Here is a 23,205-nt window from a genome sequence, read left to right as displayed (position 1 = left end):
AAATTATTTTTTTAAACTACTTTGCAATCAAAGATTGTTTGTCCTGGGAGAAAGTAGAGGAAAAATATTGTAATGATTTTCATGCAGCAAACTTTTATCTGGTGTTACATTTGGAGGGTATTTTGGCTACTACCAGTGCATACATCTTAAATGGACTAAAGTGTTATTTTTAAACTTCCTCCTTTGATTTGGACAGTGCTGAATGGTAAGAATTTCTGTAAAATTGGATACATCCTGTCATTTGTTAATAGAGCATAGGCTACACTGTAGTTAGAATCTTCTGAAACACAGTACTAATAAATACAATTAATGTTATTTTAATGGACATTTTTATGTTGTAGTGATCAGTGTAAGCTTTCATAGTGAAGTACATTTAGTACATATGGTATTGCTGCAGTACTAATTACATTTATTGCAATGGCTTTTGCTCTGTGTCTCAGCCCTGCTTTTGTGCGGTGGACTGTTTCATAGAGGCATGCTGATAAAATATATGCCGTGAACACAGCAGATGATATTAGAATAAATAAATGTTGAAGTTGGTTATTGCTGTCTGAAGGCCTCTTAGTTATGAAATACGTATCAGGGTTAGTCCCAAGGGTTTTGAGGATGTGTCAAGAGAACTGTATCAAGAGAATATATGCTGAGAGTCTTCTCTATATGGAGCCTTCCAAATCTGTTGATATAAGCTCTGCCACAGTATACCACTTCTTATTTTTACCATTGCCATTCTTCAAAGCAATGCTCAAAGGTTGCAAACAAAAATAGGGTCCTGGTGTGGTGTGTACTCTGCAAATAAAGAAGGCAGGGGTGTACAATCCAGCATGGTGCATAAGCTACTTTTATAAGGGTGCTTATAATATTAGACTTGGAATGATAAATAGTGGAGTGCTGTCATTGCAGCAGCACCCTTGGGCTAAATGGCCGTTCTGAGAAGTGGGACCAAAGACCACGGACATGGTACATGCACAGCCTTGGAGTTACGACTCTTGAGGACAGAACTTGTGTCTGTCTGGCAATGGATGCTAGTGCAGAAGTATTTACATCTTGATTCAGAACTGCAGGAGGATAAATGGTAACATTACCACACCATACTCAATCATTTATTGCTTCTGTATGGATAGTTGAGCTGTCCACAAAGTAGTATCGGATCTACGCCAGATGTTTAATTTAGGTAAATACATCCATGATTCTAGAAGAAGAACAGGTATATGAAGTGAAAGACTCTCAGGCCTGATTTGCTGATGGTTTATTTAAGTTTTTTCCAGTTGTCATGCAATGCCTCTCACGCTGGCTTCTGCTGGGGTAGAAGAACTGGTTCTTTTTAATTGCTGATACGCTTTGGGGCCTGAAGTATTTATTAAATTTTTAATAATAGAAAACTGTAGATGTGGTAGAGTATAATATTGAAGACTGAAGCCACAATGCAGAAAGGGACATTAAAAATAGAAAAGTAATAGGATACTTTCTGTTGCACTTCTAATGAGATGTTCAAAGCTGATCAAAAAGAGCACTGGAAGGAGAGGGTAAAGCCAACAAATCTCTTCATGTTAGCTTCATTCCTTGGAATGTCATAACCCAGGGGAAAGGTGATTTCTGATTTATGGGCTGGATGTGGCTCCCCCTGAAGCAGCTGACCTGTCTTGGAGCACGGTCCCTGACACCTGTGCAACCCTTTTCCCTCAGCTCTCCTGGGCAGACGGCCTGATGGCCTGGGGATTCTATTTCTGAGAGTCTAGCTGACAACAGGACCTGTGCCCAGTGGAGGTGGCAGACTCACCCTGTGATGAGGACTGTGGCAGGAGAGTGGGCATGTGTAGGAATAAAGAGCTCACTTGGTGAAGAATTTCCCTAACATGGAGAGGTGCCAGTGAGTAGAGTGCACAACGTGATCTGGCTAATGCAGAGAGGTCAGCCCTTCTTGACTGGAGGAGACCATTAAATAGAGCAGGACCTCAGGAAGATGGGACTAAAAATATAGAGAAAGAGAACATAAAGAAGGGGAAATTATGAAAGTTTAAAAATGGGAAACAGCTTGGCAAGACTGTAAGACTGTGCAGGAGAAAGAGTCTTCCCAGAGATAGGTGCTTGCATCAATAAAGGGAATGGATGGAATAGAAAGAACTGGGGAGGGAAACATGGTTTCTTGTAAGTGTTTTTCGTCCAGCTTCTGTGCAAAAAGTTTACTGCATTTTTGTTAGAGATCTCTGGCAAATCCATGTGATTAGAGTAAACTGCTAATGTCTCACTAGAAGTGAGTGGAGAGAGATTAATCTTTTCTACTGCTATGTCCTGAAGACCCTCCATCTACTCTCCTATCACCTAAGGGAAAATATCTGTTAGAAGTATACCTCAGGTTGACGTTCGTGGTGAGAGAGAAGATGAGTCTGAACAGCCCACTCTTGATGTGGTGATGATTGATATTCTAATGGTCAATCAAATGGTCAAGTCAGGCTTTAACAAGTATGCCCCAGACTTAATGGCTTTGAACCTGTGGTTTAAAAAGGAAATATGCTCTGGCTAAAGGGCCGCATGCTAACCATTTGGATTTAAGTTTGGAAGTTACAGTTCTTCCTTGACATTTTATGTAAACCATAAAAATTATGTCAGAAATTAGTTTCCTGAATTTCAGACTTTTGTTTCATGTGCTTTCTTTCACCTGTGGCAATCACAGATCTTTCTAGTTCTCCCATATATGCCTGCTAGGTTTGGTGGTAGCTCCTATAGTCAGTGTGTATTGATTTATAGCACTGCCAGGCCCAGCTCCTAGCTTTGGATTAGAAGCCTATTTCCTGTGTCCTGTATCTGCTTTCACAACCTGCCATTGCAGCTTACTGCTCTTTCTCATCTTGAAGGTTAGAAGAGGATTAGGAAATGAGGAGAGATGGGCGCTGGAAGTCAGGCAAACCAAAGGGAAGTCCCACAAGTTCCTGGATGTTCTCACGGCTGCTCTGGGATCAGAAGTTCTCTTGTGTCTCTAGAGGGAGGGGAAAAACTGACCCTGTGACATCTCATTACAATACTGCCACATGTTTCATTCTCAAGTACAGTGAAAATTTCGAATTAGTTGACTTAGAAAGTTGGCCACAGAAATGCATGAAAAAAATACGTGCAACATTTAGGAGAATCCACTGCAGAAATGTCTGGGAGTACACTTGTTTCGACATGCTGTTGTTATTTTCTGCTGTTCTTATGGGAAAGAAAGCCTGTGTTTTTTGTGGTAGTTTTTAATGCTTCAGCAGCTGATGTTCCTGTCTGTTTGGATACTTGATCATGAAAACAGGCCTTCAAGTAGGCTCAGTGTACTCTATGGCATATGCCACAAGTGTGACACAGCATCAAAAATGTCCTTTTGTATGTGTGTTGTAGAGCTGATTTTAGGTAATGTAGTAACTCTTAGAATGGGGGCTTAGGGCATCTGCAGTTTAGCCTGATATCTGCACAAAAGTCTCATAGCTTAGCACCAAAAGCAGTAAGGTGGTAGATGATGGCCAAAATTGTAGCCCAGTTTGGACACTAGACTGCCCAAAGTAGCAGACCTGTCAATTCTAGTAAAGATCAGGGCAAACAGGAAACTCAGTGCCACTAAAAATAGAATTATTTTTATGTCTTCAATTTTGTGGAATAGTCTGCTAAAAGAATAATGCAAAAGATTCTGAATTTTAAAATTTAGTCTTGTATTGCTCACAGATTCCTTCCATGACAAGGATGTCCTCTTTAGATGACACTAGATGAATATTTAGGTGAATAATTTCAGCATTGATTTCATTTTTTAAAAAGTATATAACATTTCATTTGTAGAGCACCAGCTGCGTTGGCACTAGTCATGTCTCAGGTGAGGATGAGGTGTAACAATGTTGTTGCAGAAGACATGCTGTCAAAGGAGTTTTCTTTATGGATTGTGAGTTCAGGACCTGTGTATTATCACCAAAATCCTGATGGGGTTATGGTGGCAGCTTTTTATGGTAAGGAATTGTAGTTGATCAGTTTGGAGCTGATCAGTTCAATCTGTGGCATGTGTGTTTTTAGTTTGATAAACTACTTCTTGTTGTTTTCTGTTCACTTGCTGGTGTAAAAAGCATGGTTTGTACTAAGCTTCACTAGTGAATGCCAGTGATAAACTTTGAAAGATTTTAATGTTGCTTGTTGTTTCACCAGTGAGCAAATGTGAGCCATTTCTGCTTCCTCCTCTGTCACTGGTGCAACTGTGCTCTCCAGTTTTGAATAAACGGTCCCCTGTTAGAACAACTGACATCTGGAAGACTCTTCACAGTACTTCACATAGCAATGTTCTGACTCAGCCATTAGTTGTCAGAGCTCAAATTGAGGTCATCTCAAGAAATCTGTAATGCCTTTTACTTCTAGCTGGCCTGAAAATCTGCTTAATGTTGTCATTCAAAATTTACATGGTTTCATTAGGCTTATTAAAAGCAATGAAAAATGCAGCAGTATGTAACACTGATAAAGCCTTTTTACCTTGCTATTTCAAATCACGTTTATGGACGATGGATTTAGCTTCCCACTAGCCCTGGGCAGAGGTATTATCTCCATTTTATGGACAAGAAAACGGAGTTAAATTCAATGACTTGTCCAAGGTCATACGTAAGACTGATGGTATTGGGGAGAAAAAAATGTCCAGATTTCTGCCTTAATTAAGTGATAATTTTTTTGAATAAACTCGGTGTCTTGGAAAAGATGCATCGATGTCTTTGTCTTTAGGGTTTTAAAAATAATTTTGAGCATTAATTTCGTGAGCCATGAATCAGTATTTCCCTTAAAAACGTGATTCTCACGACAGAGAATATTAAGAATTCATCCTTTTTTGTAGACTTCAGTTCACTGCTTCCTATAAAAACTTTGTTGTAGTCCACTTTGGCTCTGTTGTTGTCTGCCTTTGTGAAATAAAGCTGCCCTCATTATTTAGCTTTCTTCCATTTGCATATGTACAAGAGGGAACAGCTGCTTTCTGCAGGGATTTTGTGTACTCATTCATATTCCCACAGTGGTGGCCTTGTTCTGAAACACACTGCTACCCTGTGGAAAAGCAGAATAATACATGGACAATCTAGCAATCAGTCTGTTATTAAACATTTGGAAGTACAGCCTTAAGGGGAAAAATATAAACATAGAGTTATAATTTTAAATCTGAAGCAAGTGCCATGTAATGATGATGTATAAGAGTCTCTTCCTCTTAAGGCCATTGGAAAGGTGCAAGAAAAATATTTTGGAAAGAAATTTTGCAGTCTTCTTTAGTTTTTGAAAAACAAAACTAATTTTACTACTAAGAATGTTTTGTGTTTCAAAAGGGAAAAATGTGATAATGCTTATTCCTCATTTGAAGGTGATCTTGGACATTCTATCTTAACTATTGCTATATCCATGCACAGAAAATTATATTGATATAAACTTGAGATTTCCAAGCATGACCCAGGCAACAGTTAATTTCCCAAAGATTTATGAATAGTGAGGCAGTCACAGAAGATTGGTCTGTCCTTCTTTCCTTCCTTCCTTTTTTTTTTTAAATAACATTTTTACTGTGTATTTTCTGATGCCTAAACATAGATTTTAAGAGAAGTAAAGCCCTAGCTGGACATGTAAACAGACAATTAAAAAATACAATTTGTACATGTCATGTAAAAATGAAACATCTGAGAAATGAAATCTTCTGAGAATTTTGCTTTTTAGAAAAAGCAAGTACATTCACTTTGCTTTTGTCTTTAATTTTTTTAAGAATTAAAGTGACTTTGAGGAAGCATATACAATTTTATCCCAAAGCATCAAGGCATGCATATACATGAGGTTGTGGAAACCTGTGCAGTTAGACTAGAAAGTCTTAGAAAGTGATAGTTACAAGTGCACCAGTCATTTAAAGTAATAATAAACAAGTATGATTCTGAAACAAATGCTTCTTTTCTGGAATTTTCTTTCTTGCTATTTTATCACCTTCTACTATTGGTCTTGTTTTTGCTGTAGCAGAGAGTATTAAAATATTTTAAAGAGGGAGGAAGGCACTTATTGAATTATTAATATTCTGTTTATGGATATCTGAAAAAAATGGAAGGTCATAGTCTGACCTAGAGACCTTGGCAATGTCCTTTAAACAAGCATTAATCATATGTAGTGCATCAAATCATCATGTGCAAGATAACACTAGTGACCTCTCCAACTGAGAATAACAAATGACTCTTAATTTTCCTTTCTGTATGTGACAGAAGTGTTGACAACCTCTGTATATTTTTTCTTTTGCCCTGTACCTAATCAACTGATCATTTTCAACACAAAATTTTCCTTGACGTGTATCTTTTCACTCCTATTTCTGCATAATAGGTACCTGTGTAGTGAAACATGTAATGATTAGTCATCATATATTCATGTTTAAGCCTAAAATCAAAATACTTTCTGCATCTTTGATGAAATGACATACTGAAAAAAGAGAATCAGATTACATTAACTGTTAAAATACAGTTAAAATACATGAAATTTATAAAGCTGTTCTTCAAAATGTAGGTAATAATACACCATGCTACAGCATTCTTGGGGAAGATGCATACTGCCTGAAACATTTTTTTGGATGAAGTCTTCATATGAAGATTCATATGAAAAACCTGACAGAGTCATGTGTGATCTTCTACATCACCTGTATGAAAGCTACTTAAAAGTCCTAAAAAGGGGTCATTAGTATTTGTAACAGGGGTTGTGATGTGTTCAGAGACATGTCTTTATATGCAGTTGGAAAGTCTGAATAAATATTTTAGAGCTAAACTGAAGACTTAATTGCCTGTCAGTTGCCGAAAACCAATTATAACCCTATAATCCCTGTAGTTTTCATTCTGTTATGGGCTACACTGCAGCTACAGGGTAGTGGAGGAATCTACAGGATTGGTGTGCCTTAAAGGGTTAACAGGCACCTTGGGCAATATTTCATGACCCTTGCTGCCTTTGCAGAAATTGCATCAGGATTTCAGCATTCTGGCTTGTCAGTCTTACCATTGCTCTGCCACCTGCAGTCTGATCTCTCCAGCTGGTTTCCTTCTCCCATTTTTGCAGCTTGGCCATAAGTACCAGCCATGGCTGCTTGGCTGAGCCCTTCAGAGACTTGGAGCACATTCTCCATCCTGCTGTTCATTCAGCTCTTCACCATGGATTTGGAGGCAAAAGCAGTGTGCCATTTGTTGGCACCTTGAGGTGCTGCACATCAGGAGTCTGGCCTTGCTATCTCTTTCACTGGTGCTATATGCTAAAACTGAATGGTTCACAGAAGAATGCATGAGTAGAGAATGATATCAGATTAAATCTCAGAAGGCTCAGCATTTTGAAGTACCATGGAGTATCTTTAAGGAGTTGTAATGGGTGGTTAAATAAACTCTGTGTTTTAGCTGTGTTGCTGGAAGCTTTCGGGAAAAACCTCAAGTGGTGGTTTCAATCTCCATCCACTGGTCAGTCAAGACCAAGTACAGTTGGACTTTTTCAACTAATCAGCTAGGAAAATTGTCAGTAGGGTAAAGTGAAACCCTCTTGTTTGATTGTATAGGCAATGTCTAGGGTACTCATCTTGTTCACATCAGTTGCTCTTTCCATTGATTCCTTGGGGTATTAAGAAATTAGAGAAGATTAGACACTCTTTCCACAATCCAATTAAATATTGAAGCTACATTTGAGTTGTAGCATTATTGCTTTTCTGGAGTCCACTGTGAGAGTTTTGCCAAGGTTTAAAATTCCTACGGCAGATCATGTTCTGTATTACAGAAATCTTAAAAAAAAACCAAAAAAACAACTTTGTGCCACACCTTCCAGCTCAGTGAGCTTTGAATTATGAAAATCTGAATAACAGAAGAAAAATTAGTGAATTGAGCCACTCTGCAATTTATAATCCTTCACGTACCTATGCAGTGCCTTTTTTTCTAATGGGCTTACATTCTAGTATGCTTTTTAACCTGTAAGATTCAGATTTCATCCGTCTTTAATGACTTACCTCAAGGGGAGATACAGAATTTTACTTCTAGAAAATTATTTCTGTTCTTAGTTTCTAATTGGCTAAAACTCTTGCAGAACTTGCATAGAGAGTGTTTTATGTACTGCAGTGTACTGTGTAGGATAATAATGCTGCCTAAATCTCCTCTTCTTGTACTCAACCTCAAGAGGACACCGCAGAAGACACAGGTGTGAAATTCAGTATTTGGTCTGTATCATCATAGGTAGCTTCAGGTGGTTCCTGAAGCTGAGGAGAGACTGGTTCCAGTCTCTTATTTTTAGAAAGTTAATTGCTTTCTAAATAGGCTCTGTAGGATAGTAATTAATGTATGGTCCAAATTAGCACGTTTCAGTTTCTCTTCTGACCATCAGTATCTCTAATTTTTCTCTTAATGCTTACTTTTTTTTTTTTTTAAACAATCAAACCCCCACCTTGGTCTGCCTAGCAAATTTTTAATGCCGTCTTTCCATAGATCAAGAACTACTGTTAGGAAAATTTAAAGAATTAAACCATTGTGCTGTTCTAACACTGAGCTTTAGTTCTGTGTGGACATTAAAATTGTTATGCCTTGTACAGCTGATACAGTATCATGCTTCTCTGAAATAATTTACCAAGAACCATAAGAATTATGACAACTGGTCATGCAAATTAGCTTTTTAAGGGCTTCTACTTTATTTGTCCTTAAATACAAGTTCTTACATTTATACCTTATAAAATATTTTCAGATTTACTCCTTAAGTTGTCAATTTATATGAATATTTTATCTTCTGCTGCTGTGTACAACGGCAAATTAAGCATGAATAGCATCACTGATATAAAAGATTACTATGAATTTAGTGTGTAACTGGGACTACTGTCCACGTTAATTCTTCTAGCTGTTTAGAAAAATATGCTTTGATTAATATTTGCCTCTTGTAGGGGTAGAATCTCAAAATGGAGAAAAAGCTTGGAGGACTATGCAAATCTTTGTTGTAAACTTCAGAGCTACAGAGGTATATGTAGGTGTAACTATATATTTTTTTCTCTTTTTAATTAAAGTTTATTGGTTTTTACTTTCTCACTATGGACTTAATGGCAATGTTTTTTCTCTTTGTGTAATCTTAATTTAGTCTTACTACTTCAGCTATTTTTTGAACAAAAGATGCTAATTTACTTGTATTTACAAAGATGGCCATCTCAGTTTTTCATTGAGCAATATGTTACAATGTATTATTTTCCTGCTGGTTTCCACAGAAATTTCTTGATTAAAAAAAAACCTTTGTGAGACTTCATAATTACAATAATTTTAACTTTAGTAATAAAAAAAGGCCAGGAGGGTACTTTTTTGGGTCCATACAATATGACAGTAGATGCTGTCTCAAAGAAATAATTAAATTGAGAAGTGATAATATGTGTGAGGGGATCTTTCTGAGAGTATTTGTAAACTTCTGATTTCTAAATGTTGCCTTCAGGCTTGGTAAGAAAAGCTCAGTGTTTGTAAAGATTATCCTGACAGCAATATGCTGGGTCAATTGTCAAGACATGTTTAGCACAGGGGGATGTATTAATCTGCTACAGCTACCACTGTAAGTGGTTGGAATAAATAGAGGGCTCAAGCAGATGAAGAGGGATTAACTGTGTAAATTGAGCAAACTCTTCAATCACTAAACCACTGATTTTGCAAAGGATTAGTCTGCTTTTGCAAATATTGATTACTGATTTGTTACTGGGAATGAAGATGATATAACTTGTGCAGTTGGTATGTAGTAAGCTCTGTGAAGTGTACATCATTCATATTAATGGGATTGTCATAGGCATTACAGAAACTGACAGATTTATTAGAGCAGCGCTCTTAACATTGTCATAGTTAAAGTTGTGTCAGCATTTCCATTAAAAGTTCGATTTTCTTTTTTTTATTTTTGGTGTTCATAGATCAACTTTAATATTTACTCTGTTGAAATTTGGTAATACCACTTTATAGCTTTGACACAATTATTTTTGTGCTCTTTTAAAGAGAACTGAATTAACACTTTTTAAATTAGAAGAAAATACTGTATATTAGTTGAAAACAAATGTTCGCAGGTTTGAATTCTTTGTTTTGAGGGTAACCTTTGGCTGATAGTGTGCATGTTCACAAGTTTTATTATACCAGATTGGTAGAGAAGTGATGTGTGTTAGGCAGTTGCTATAAGGTGAAAATAACTTAGGAATTTTTGTATAAATGAGTTCTTTTGCTTGTATAAAGGCTTGTCTGCCTTTTTTCCCATGCTGCTAGTTTATCTGATAAAAGTTATGTTGCCTACAAATCCTGTCCCACTGATGTCCACAGACCACAATACTATCACTGAATACTGTCACCGGACCAAGAAATGCTACTGTGTTATCAGGTTCAGTTAATTCATACACCATTAATGGTATAACTGGTTCAAGTTTCAATAGTGGTTGTATTCACTGGGTGGTTTATCCTTCTAATCCTTGATTAGATTTATTTGCAGAGATAGGCTTAAGGAAAACTCAGGTGTGGTGTGAGAAGCAAGGGACAAAAAATGAAAGTTAAATGAGTTTGGAAAAAATCCCACTGACATTTATTAATCTACTTCATAATTGTAAAAGTCTTAAGTTGTAAAATACGCCCATTTCTCTTGATGTATCATCTTTTTTCTCTTACACAGGTATCACAAAAGTCAATTACAGCTCTTCTCTTGATTCCCAAATTGTGACCCGTGTTGCGGCGTATGATAGTATCTGTGATTTATAAACTTCCAATCCCTTAACTTTTAGAATTTCCCATACGGATGCTGAAGAAACCTATATGTGTTTACCATAGGAAAAGATGAGTTGGCATCTTGCAAGTCATATAATCAATCCTCTTTCGTTTTTGGATTTCAATCCCATACATGGTTTCCAAATAAAAATAATTGTTTCTAACTGTAAATAAAAAATATTATTTCAGATATTTCTACTTGATACTAAAGCCAGCAAGAACTGCAAGGGTCATCTGAGAAACATTATGTAGCTTTGTTTAACTTAGAAAGATCATAGAAAAATTAAAATGGCTATTTCCATTGACTAGATGTAACAAAATGGGACTTATGGGAGAATTGGAACAGTTGGTCAGATCTCCTCTCTCTTGTTCAGAGACAAACAGCTTCTGCCAGAGTTCTTGTTGCTTGTGTCTTCAAGTGTATGTTTTTTTTTTTCTGGAGCCTTCAAATGGGCTGGAAAATATTAGTGCAGTCATTCAGAAAACTTGGGAGTTGATATTGGAAGGTGGTTCTTCCTGTCATTCTCAGTATACTCCAAGGTGAATGGCAACTGAAATTTACATCTGGAAAGCTTTCAGGAAACACAGGAGTGTTCTGCTGGCTTCCCGCAGTGTGCTCTGCTGGTTTCTTACAGTGTTTCCCTTGTTCTTTTCAGTTAGGTCCCATGCAATTACAGCAAAACAGGAGAGTATTTTATCTTTGAGGAAGCAACCTCCTTGTGAGAGGCGGTTTGAAAACAGTGATGTGTTTTTTGAACCATAAAATATTTGGATTTTTATTACCTCTTTATTACCTATTTCAGAGTACTTGGAAATAAAGCCACTGTATAAGTCACTTTTGATTTCCTTGCCTTTAATTTTTCTCATGGTCTTGCTCTGTAGATTGATTTTTCTAAGTGCAATATTATCATTGCGGGAGACTGTAATTCTAGCAGAACTTCCCACTTCTACATACTGAATTATATTTGATATGCATTTTGTGTGCTGCAGTAAGGAAAACTTGAAAGACTTGTATGAGACTTTCTTCTTCTGTTATTATTTTTAAAAGGCTTGCCTTTACATGCAGACTGCATGTATATAGTGTAAAGTCATACCTCCATCTTAAACCAAATTAGCTTTCAAATGCAGAGGAGCTTTGAGTGTGATAGTTCACTGATCACTAAGCAAAGCTTTTTTCTTAAATTATCAGTAGTAGAAGAAATGTATCAAAAATGAGGCAATGAGACAGAACATTAAAATCATTTTGTGTTTACAGGAATACATAAAATGAAATTGAAAACTGGCTTAGGACCTCTTCATTGAAATCTGCAACTGCCAGTTTTAAAGATGTGTTTTTAGCTGGCTGTAGGAATTTGAATATTTTCCTTCATACAGATGAAAGATTTTCCAGCTCCAACTAGTAATGTTAAAACTTTTTCTGATCAAGGATATGAGCTGTTGGAGCATTTAAAATGCACAAAGTGTGTATGTGTGTTTCCTTTCAGAAGTTTAACAGGCCAAGCCTTTGGCCAAGAGTCAGAACAGTTGGAACTTTGCAGACTACACAGCTAATTCAAGAGGGGTGCCAGTTGGCACAAATTACTTCCATATATAAAACTTAATGCAATTTACATTGAGGTTTTTGTTGGTTTTTCATGGCAGTCTGAGAATTTCCTTGTTTCCCAGGATTTCTTGGATTTTGCTTATTGTATTTATGGTGTGTTATGCTTCTGATCAGAGCACGAGTTAAAAGGTTCCCCTGCTAAAATATCCCTCTCACAGATTGAAATTCACATTGGAAGATTTTTCTCTTTAGCTAAATTTGGCACTTCTCAAACTGTACTGTTCTGTTTTTTTCCCTTCTTTTTCTTTATTTTTTTTTCCCCTCTCATTAAGATTTTTAAAGGGGCATAAATTAGCTTCTAGAAACAGAACAGTTTAGAAAAGTATGTATACACACTAGAACTTACTCAGGAGAAAAGACAGGGCAAAAATTTTGGGAAATTATTAAATTAAGAGGAAGAAAATTTATATGCTTTTTATTTAATGAATGTGTGGTTCATGGAAAATCTAACTTGCATGCTATTGCCAAAATTTGGATAAGAGTTCGCAGAGTTCACACTGTAGTGGGCTTTACAAGATCTGTCAAAATATTGTTGAGTAATAAATACTTGGATTACTAGGACATTGAATGTAAAAGAACATGTATTACTAATTTTGAAATACAATTTAAAACTTCATTGTTTAGCTTTGCAATAAATGACATTTGGCAGTTTTTCTGCCAAAACATATTAAATCATTCTTGTATTCAGCAAAATAATTGTCATTGCTTGATCTCAGTGTAAGCTTATTTACTGAAATAAAAGGGCCAGTTGCCTGTTGATGGAATTTTAGCCCCTTCCAAAGTACTAATTAAAAACATTATGACAAAATAAGAAAAGTAATAGGGAACTTCTGATTACCTCAAGTTTTTCTTAAGGTACTGTGGTATGTGGTTATTTCCAAGGGATTCTTAAGTGTAAGTGGCTATTTAAAAATAGTTGTAAATTGCAGAGAACAATTGTAGCACTACCTCTCGCAGGTGTTTTAGATATTAAGCTGAAAATTGTATTTTTCACCTGGAGGTATTAAATGATAGCTTTTAGCTTGTTGTTTGATAAGCCTATGGGACTTATTTCCTGTTAGCCATCTGGGAATACAGGAATCATGATATGGTTAAAGATGCTATCCATATGCAATTTTGACATCATGCTGGTCAAACTCCAGCTGTAGACTCTTTATTCCTGGCCTTTTAATTTTCTCTGATTAGCTAACAGCACCTTCTCTGGTTCAAGCTATCATGTAGATATTCTGAGTCTTTACTTACGGTTTCTAATCAAAACTGGATGTGTGTGCTTGTCTGTGAGACAACGCTGGGAAATTTCAGCTGGCCTGCATAATTTCATGAGAATTCCCAGTGCCACTAATTGATCCATGATGGTCTGTTTTGACTTGGTTCTGTCTGCAAAGCAAGGGTATTGTTTTTATCTCTGTGTTTTCCTGCCTACTTTATTTCTTATAACGAAGTTTGAAGCTGTTGCACTGGCAGATTTGTATTGCCAATCTCTACACTGATGCACTTTTCTGGTAGCTGTAATTCAGGTCTCTGGATGACTGAAACCTGTCTTGTGCTTTCTACAAACAAAACTTTTGCATGCCTTACAAAATTTTTGTATGCCTTGCATTACAGTGATGTGAATGGGAGACCTTGTACAAGAGACCTTTGCTGCTGTATCTTTCTTCTTGCTTCAGAATCCTTGAGAAACAGCAAAACTAGGAAGGCTGCTTTGGTGAAGTGTTCAGTGGCCCCTTTTCTAATGCTGTATGATAATGCTTGCCTACAGCATTAAAAAACAGCACTTTTTAAAATTCACACACACACTTCCCACATGCCCCACCCCCCCCTCCCCCCCGCCCCTCCTGGTGCCATGGGTGTAATTTCTGAAATTTTAATAATGCATACCTGCGTGAAAGTTAAATCTGGATGAAGGTGTGAAAGCCATGAACTCCTCTATACCTTAAGATGGTATGCAAAATGTATCAGTGGGTGTTTTAGAAACAATTCAATAATCATCAAAAGAATGTGCAAATACAGGACAATATTAGCTTACAAATTCAGAGTTAAGTTTGGATGAGGAGTATGTGATCCAGGATAATTCCATTTGGCTGTGGAGTCTAATGAATGGAGCCAAACTGGCTGAATCCTGTAATTTGTTAAATGAAAAAAGGAAATATTTTGTCAAATGAAATGCTACAACTACTATAGAAAATTTGCTCAGAAAACATATGTGGATTGAAAAGCCATGAATGTAAGGTTTGCAAAACTTAAAATAACTAAACACACAGTTTAGGGGCTAAATAGAAATGACTAAAAGAGTTCTCATGCTAACTGCTTCAAAGAACTAGATTTAGTTTTTGTAAAGAATCCATTGCAGTCTTTTTTAGGCTGCCTGGCTCACTGCCTTCTCCCTCTACTTACAGGAAGGAAGAGAAAAGAAGGGTTTGTACCACTGTCCTTCTGAGGGACGAGTCCATAAGAAATACTCGTGTTTAAGCCTCTGAGGATGTGGTATTAATGTTTGTAGCCCAAACTTCATATCCCAAATTAGAAAGACTTAAAACTAGAAACAGATGACAACGCTTTAAGTATTCTTTATTAAAATACACTGCTGCCTCTTCTTGGAGGAATATATGAAGGCAAGTTATTCTGTGAAAATTATTGTAAACTGCTAGAGACCAAAATGGGTAATGCTAGGGATGGCTCCAGACCAGAACTTCATAGACTAGGCAGCCTTTGGAACAAACATTTTGAAGACCAAAATGCTGACTTTCAAAAGTGAAACATTTTCATTACATTTGTTCCAGGAATGAAATGCGTTTTCTTTAACATTTATCTTTTGATTCTTGCATGGTGAACTAATTCAGAGCTACCAGGCTTCTACACTTGCAAAATGCAGAAATAGTCTTTGTGAAAGTGTTGAAGACAGTTAATGAAACTGATGAGTTTCCATGTGATCCTCCTACTGATAACTTTTCTTTATTTAGAAGCCTCTAAGAAATGGGATCTTTTTTTCAAATGCAGTATACATTAATCTTCTCTTCAATAAAAAGAAAAAATAAATGCAGGGAGAAGATATGCATATGAAAATAAACCACCTCCTCTTTAGCCTAGATTCACAGTGCTTGTGCAACAGATGTGACTCCAGTGTATTGCTATGTAGAGATTCAAAGATAATTGAATCCTTCTGTAGTGGGTATTAAAAATGGGTAAATGCTGTAATTCCAGATCAAAATGAAATGAAGAGATATGAAGATCTTTGGAAGAAGTGTGTGAGAAGGGGGGTAGGAGGGAAGAAAAGAAGATAAAATTACTTTATTGTGTTGCTAGAAGCATTACTCTTTCTTTGCTCAACTTTAGCACAAATATTTTCAGACTATCTCTGCCAATTTTGAATTGCAGCCTGAGACATAGCATAAAAGCCCTGTGCTAGAGTACAAAACCACTTATTTTCTGCATTTCCTGTAGGAGCAGGCTGTCCCTTTGTACCAAAAGATGAGCTGGTGGGGAAGAAGACCAGCCTGGTTGAACAGGGAGCTTTTGCTGTAACTCTGGGAAAAAAAAGATTATGGCTTTTGAAAGAAGAGGCAGACAACTCAGGAAGAGTACAAGTATGTTTTTAAGTCATGTAGAAAGAAAATTAGAAAGGGAAGAACTTAATTTGTTCACTACTGTAAAAGATAATAAAAACTGGTTTTATAAATATGTTAACAACAAGAAGAGGGCCAAGGAGAATCTCCATCTTTTATTAGGTTCAGAGGGGGAACGTTGTTATCAAGGATGAGGAAAAGACTGAGGTACTTTATGCCTTCTTTGCCTCAGTCTTCAACAGAAAGACCAAATATCCTCAGGGCAACCAGCCCTCTGAGCTGGTAGACAGGGACAGGGAGCAGAAGAGACCTCTGAAATCCAGGAGGAAGTAGTTAGTGACTTGCTGTGCCACTTAGACATTCAGAAGTCTATGGGACTAGATGAATTCATCCAGGGGTACTGAGAGAGCTGGCAGAAGAGCTCGCCTAGTCACTCCATCATTTTTTATCAGTCCTGGCTCACTGGGGAGGTCCCAGGTGACTGAAGGTTGGTCACTGTGACGCACATTCACAAGAAGGGCTGGAGGGAGGATCCAGAGGACTACAGGCCTGTCAGCCTGACCTCAGTGCTGAGGAAAGTTATGGAACAGATCATCTTGAGCGCCACTGTGCTGCACACACAGGACAACGAGGGGATCAGGCCCAGCCAGCAGGCATCTGGGAAAGGCAGGTCCTGCTTGACCAACCTGATCTCCTTTTATGACCAGGTACCCACCTAGGGAATGAGGAAAGGCTGTGGATGTTTTCTCCTTAGACTTCAGTAAAGCCTTTGTTGCTGTCTCCTGTACATTTTGGAGCCTATAGCAGAACTGGCAGCCTATAGCTTGTACCAGTGAACTCTTCACTGGGTAAAATACTGGCTGGCTGGGCTCAGAGAGTGGTGGTGAATAGAGTTGCATCAGTTGTGTTGGTACTGGGACCAGTTCTGTCTAATATCTTTATCAATTATTTGGATGAAGGCATCAAGTGCACCCTGAGTAAGTTCTCAGATGACACTAAGGGTATTCAGTGCAAAGAAAAGGAAGCTGGAAAAATAATTTTTAATAATTGTATTATTAATTATTATTGTATTTCTTTTTGTTAGAAGAGCATAAAGAAATAGTGATCACTGTTTTCTCCATATAATCAAACTAATATATTTTTTCCTCTTAGTTTTCTTTTACAAGGAATGAAGAACAGTGAATTTGAGCAAGATTACTTTACCATTATTATGGTTAAACCTCTGGTCCTCTACTAGGAAAGCAAACTGTAATCAACCACTTAGCTGTTACTGAATTACACTTATCTCCACTTCGCCTATTTAACTTCCCATAAGCATGCTAAGCACCTCTTTAAAATGCATTGACCTCTGTTTATTTCTTGCTTTATGTATCCCTTAGCCCACATTGCAGAAGTAAAAAAAAAAAAAATCCTGCTGGTAAACAGTGCAGAATAATACAGTCTGGTTTTGTTTTATTTATTTTGTATACAGGATGAAATTTTTACATCTTTAGGTCCTCCAAAAATCAAAATTCCAGGCACAAGGATTGAATTTCATGCTGTGAAGTGACAGTGATGAAACTTGTTTTTATGTAATGGACCAAATTCACTGTTGCAGTAAGGTGAAAAATTAAATCATTCAGGCTTTTGCCTGTTTGATTACCAAGTTGAAAAAATTGTAATCGTGTCATAAGCTGTGGTTTTGAGATCTTTCTGAATCACAAGATATTCTGTGTTTGTGGGAGTTGTGCAGTGGAACCTATACATTAATACACCTATGTTAATAACATTAATGTTTTTCTGAAGTCAAAGCATGACTGGTAAAGCTGGCTTTATGCTTGAGTGAGAGCATTTAACTTTCTTTTCACTGGAGGAATTTTCAGCCTGGCAGCAATAGTGTTATAATAACTGCCAGCTGCTCACTTGGCACAAGAGTGCCTAGAACCAAGAGGAAGAGCCCAGTGCATTATACATATAATTTACTTTTCTCTAAGATGAAGGTTTAGGCCTCATAAATATTTTGATCTGGTCTTTGATGGCTTTTGTACACATCAGTGTGAAAATATGCATGTGGAGCATAACTTGCAGATTTTATTTTGGAGTACATTGGAGTAATTCCCACCAATAGGGAAGAGCTAGGAAGAGAAATTATTGTAGGAGATTCTTTTGTGAGTGGGTGGTCAAGAATGAAGGAAAACCTGTAAGGTTAAGCAGATGGACCTCCCTTATTTTATACCATCTATTGGGTATGCAAGATTATCATCTCCCTAAATATTGGATAGTTTTGAACTGGTCTTCACATCAAAATAATAAGGTTCAAGACATTATTTGTGAGGCAGAAACTCTGGGATGGAAATGAGACCTTTTTATATCCTCAACTCTGTGCTTGCCCACCACTGTCAGGACAATGACACAGCAGAAATTAGGTCTGAAAGAGTAAACAGAAGCAATCATTAGAAGCAATCATTGTGCCTTTCTCTATGTATAAACCCACACAGCTGCAAGCCACAGAGCATTTATTACTCACAATGCCACTTTTCTCTTGGGTGTTTAAAATTGGCTTAAAAAACTACAGTGTACCAAAGGAGAAACCAGGGAAGACTATGATCATTTTAACATCTTTATTTCCAAATCATTTAATCATATCTGGAAACAGACCATACAGTGCTAGGAAGGCATGGTGATCTCTGGTGGTCTCATTTTGAGAGAGAAGTTTGCTCTGATCTTGTAGTGGGCTTGACATAAGTTTCTCATGAACAGGCGTTGAGACACCCAAGAAAGGTAGTACCAGTAGGTGCTATCTGCATCCCCAGAATGCAAGCTGCTTGCGTCTCCACATTTAATTTCTTACAGTAGACAGTCTCCAGTGAAATTACAGATAACTGGAATTCAGGCCATTTCACCTGCATCCATGAGGGAAGGAGAAAATTCTCCTTGTCAAGAAGACATCCTGGGCTGTGCATGGGAGTATAACATGGGAAATTCTGAGCTCTAAAGGAGTATGTGATTTGAAGCATATGGCTTAATTTGATTTATAGTTCTTTACTTAAAATACATAGTAATGCCTTCTTTCTTGGCAGGATTCCTCTGCCTTAGATTCTTTATAGACGGAGCTGTCTTAGTCAAAGTCTCATGCTGCAGTCAACTAATGAACCTCTGATCTCAGCTGCTGGTGTAATGTAAGCAAATGCTGCTTTACTGTAACAAAGTATAGTAAATATACTATAATGCTGCTTTAGTGATACTTTTTAATGAGATTTATGTCAAGGCTGATGCATTTCAAATGAATGGGGAAGCAATATTCTGATTGAAAACAACTGCAAAAACCAACTTACTTCGTAAATTCCATACTTTCTGCTGGGGTTTTCTACATCTAGCAGTTGCAGTTCACTCTAAATCCTGTTTGAGATGTGGACAAGATGGTAAAGAAATGAAAAAAATGGAAGAAAGATAGATAATACAACTTAGAAATTTCCCATGCAGAATCTCGGCAGTAACTGTAAGGAAAATGTGACTGATTCTCTCCTCTTTCTTCCTCCTGTTGTTTTTGTTGTAGTACTGGGACAATGGTATATCCATGTTTGTGCCTTCTTCCTTCCACATATGCACAACACCTGTGGTTCAAGAAAATCTGGGAGGAGGTGGTTCTTTCTCTTTCCTTTATGTTTTTCGTACTACTTATTCTTCCTCCCCTTCCTTCTGAAGGTACAGGGCAATGAAAGAAGGAATTTAATCAGATTTATGCTTTTTCTTTCTTGTACAGCTGTATGTGTTGTGAGATATTACAATTGGGTCTGTTTCTACTGCCCTTTGACTAAAGTTCCGTCATATTTTTTGGTTCCCAGGCTTCTCTGACAGAAGGATAATAGCATACATATGATCTGTTTCTGCTTCAGCTACTTACAGATTGTGAGTGGCAGTGGGGCTGACCAACTGCAGTTTGTTTTTTGGAGTTACTGCCTCAGTTGCTCTGAGGAATAGAAAAAGAAATGGCTTCTCTGCAGGTTAAGGATGGGAGTAGGACTTCTTTCTGCAGCGGCAGCAGACAGTGAAACACTCTTTTTCCATGCATGTTCTTTTCCTTTTCAAGGAAAAGCTTTCAGTGCCCTGTTCAAAATAAATGTAGTTACAGAAAATTCCATCACCAAATTTAGCCTGACTTGTCTCAGCAGAAGTAGCAAAATTGAGAGGGGAATTTTGATTCTATGAAGTAGTCAGTTCAGATGACAGAATAACAACAATAGGGACTCCCCAAACTATGTGCTTTTCTGGGACTGTGTTGTCCCATTTGATTTGACTGTTCACTGAATGATCACTGGCCAGGTTTCCTCATCAAAACCCAAACTGATACAAACAATATTGGGTAAAGTTAGATCTAAATGGCGGTTGAAATTCTTAAATTGTAAAATTTAAGAGTGAGCTTCTTTTGTTTGTTTACTTAGGTTTTATGTCTTCCCCATCTGTGGGGTTGCGCTGTTCTAAGATGAGCCCTACTGGATGAGGTAGAGTTGTGAGTGTTGCACACTGATGCCTCCCAATGACCAATATAAAGCAGCACATGATCCATATTTGTAAAAATATTTGTACAAAATATTTGTAAAAACTCTTCACCTCCCCCACTCATAATACCATAATTACATCACCTTTTAAAGTAACTGTTAAACATACCACATACCAGCCATCAAGAGCCTTTGTGTTTAATTCCCATTTAATGTTGGGCTATGATTGCAAATTACCAAGCAAAGGGAGGACAGCTGTATCACTTTAAAATGCATGTTGATTCTGCTTTTGTATTTTTAACACAATAGTCAGAAATCCATAGAAGCTAAAATAGAAATTAGTATACTCCTAATCTTTAAAAAGTAATATTAATTAAAAATGAAGTGGAAATATCAATGTAAGTAAAATTTTATCTAGTGTCTTTTGGTGTCAAACAAAATATTTTGCAATCTAAAGAGCTGTTTGTATTATTTAAAGAATATCTTCTCATTTTAAGTATTTTCATGCTTTAAAAATCAGCATTTTCTGCATGTTCCTATATCTTTCTTGTCCTTTTCCTGTCATAACTGTATTTAAATAAGACTACCATAAAACAACTCATTTGTGAACACTGAATAAAAAAAAAAAATCTATTTTAAGGAACAACCTAAAAACCCAGGAAATTGACATCATCTTTCAGAGACGGTGCTTGGTTCAAGGTCAGAGCATTGATCTTTCGCCCAAACTACATAATTTAAAATGGTATTTTTAGCACAGAATTTGTCTGCTAATATCAGTCCTTTTTTTCTATGTTGATATTGATAGAACATAATGAGATGACATATATTCTGATGAATAATGGCTGCCTTGTAAACTTGCCACCTACCTACAGCGACTCTTATGAATATTTGATGATAATAAGTAGTAGGAACTTCACTGTGTTGCTTACATGCACTTAAAAAACCCAGCAGCACAGGAGTATCTTTTGTTCTGCATTTTTGCTTGGGGTAAGCAGTATGATATTTATATTATTATTAAATATTGTATGCGTGTAACATATTCTTGTTCTTAATACTAGGAGTTCTGTTTAAATCATTGTTCTGTTGTTTTAGGAGGAAAAGGTTGAAAGATGGAAGACAATTTTTAACATTTAAAGTTGTATACTAAGATGAGGCAGGGTTGACTGATCAGTCTTACACTTCTATGAATTAGCAGTTGAGAAAAAGGAAAAAATGCAGTGAGCTATACTCACCATTTTGCAGATGCAGACATATTGTACAAGGTGTCTAAAATTAGTGTCGGTAGGTCAACAGTTTTGTAAACCTCTGTACAATGTCTTTGGTTTATCCATTATCACCTTACAGATCCTATAGGCAGTAGTTTTGTGTCATATATTGCAAATTGGGCAAAATCTGTCAGCAACAGGCAGAACCTTTTATTGTCTCTTCATCTGGTTTCTTTTTTTGAAGATGTGAAATAGAGAGTCTTCACCTTGTATGCTATTTCAAGGTATTTTGGTGTGAAGCTGGTATCAAAAACCACATTTCTGATTTGTTTGTGTTCAATTGAGATTCTTGATTGCGATTCTCCAATTTGAATGTTTGAAAACGTAGTGCTTTCATTACCCAACTTGCTTTACAGACTCTGTTTGAAACAGTTGCTGTATTTTGTTTGATTACATACTTTTCGTTCTGAGACTTGAAAGGCCTGTTATGCAGCTATATTTTTCCTTACTCAAGTGGTGAGGACAGCAGCAACAGCTCTGAGATTGATAGGTAGATGTTTCAGTTTCTTAAAATAATCTAGCATAATAGTAGATTTTTTTTTCAGTAGCTCTTGCATATTGAGAGTGTAAAATCCATAATTTTATTAATGCTCCTATAGCAGTTGTCTTGAAAACCAGTGCTTTACAGAATTTGTTTTTCTTTCAGGGAATCAGTTTCCTCCTGTTGCAGCTCAGGATCTTCAGTTTGTTCTGAAGGCTGGATACCTGGAAAAACGTAGAAAAGGTAAGTCTAGCTATTTTTGTGAAAGATAGTGCATATTTAATGTCTGGAAAGTCTGTATGTCTGTATTTGATGTTACACACGTGAACAACTTTATATAGGAGTGATAAAATTAGAAGGAGCTGAAACATTGAAGCATTATTATGCAAAAGAAGCACAGCACATAATTGCTTCTATAGTAGTATTGAAAGAAAATCCTGTTTATTTACTAACAAAATCATGCTGTGAAAGTCCAGTCAGCCGTAATTCAGAGACTTCCAGATATTTTTGAAGAAAACATTCAGAACGTATGTACAAGTAGCATATGTTGACTTCATGTTTCAGTGAGCATCAAGATTTATTTTCCTTCAAGAGGGCAAATATTGATCTCAGCTTTGGTTCAGTCAATATTTACCTTGATTCAATAAATCTTATATTGTCACTTTAATACCCACTTAATGCTGCGATAACTCAAGGAAATATTTAGGAAGTTGTTCATTATTTCCTTATATTTAATGTTACACATGACTTCCCTCTTTATGTGATTTCAAATTCTTATTTGTTTTCTTACCACCAATTTTTATTTCTAATTTTCTTCTCAGTGCCATGCATTTCATTAGTTTCCTTTCCTTCGTGTCTTTTCCTAGCTCCTCCTCCCTCTTACCTCACCCTTGAAAAGAAGTAACACATTTTTGTTCAATAATGGCATAAACTGATATAACACATGTTGTATTAATTTCAGACCACAGTTTTCTTGGCTTTGAATGGCAGAAACGTTGGTGTGCTATCAGCAAGACTGTCTTCTATTACTATGGAAGCGACAAAGGTACTTATAACAATTATTAAAGCAATGATGTTTTGATGCACAAAATTATATGAAAGAT

At 36.7% G+C, this 23,205-nt stretch overlaps 1 protein-coding gene across 1 annotated transcript in view; it reads left to right on the top strand.

The window, feature by feature from the left end:
• Positions 1–23,205, top strand: part of SKAP2 (src kinase associated phosphoprotein 2) — a 119,302-nt gene that overhangs the window by 46,844 nt on the left and 49,253 nt on the right. The window contains exons 5-6 of the mRNA XM_053957474.1: positions 22,268–22,345; positions 23,064–23,147. Coding sequence (XP_053813449.1) covers positions 22,268–22,345; positions 23,064–23,147 — 162 coding nt within the window. The remainder of the gene's footprint in view (positions 1–22,267; positions 22,346–23,063; positions 23,148–23,205) is intronic.

Source organism: Vidua chalybeata, chromosome 1 (assembly GCF_026979565.1).
Source record: "Vidua chalybeata isolate OUT-0048 chromosome 1, bVidCha1 merged haplotype, whole genome shotgun sequence".
Lineage (NCBI taxonomy): Eukaryota > Metazoa > Chordata > Aves > Passeriformes > Viduidae > Vidua > Vidua chalybeata.
This window is presented reverse-complemented; position numbering and strand designations above follow the sequence as displayed.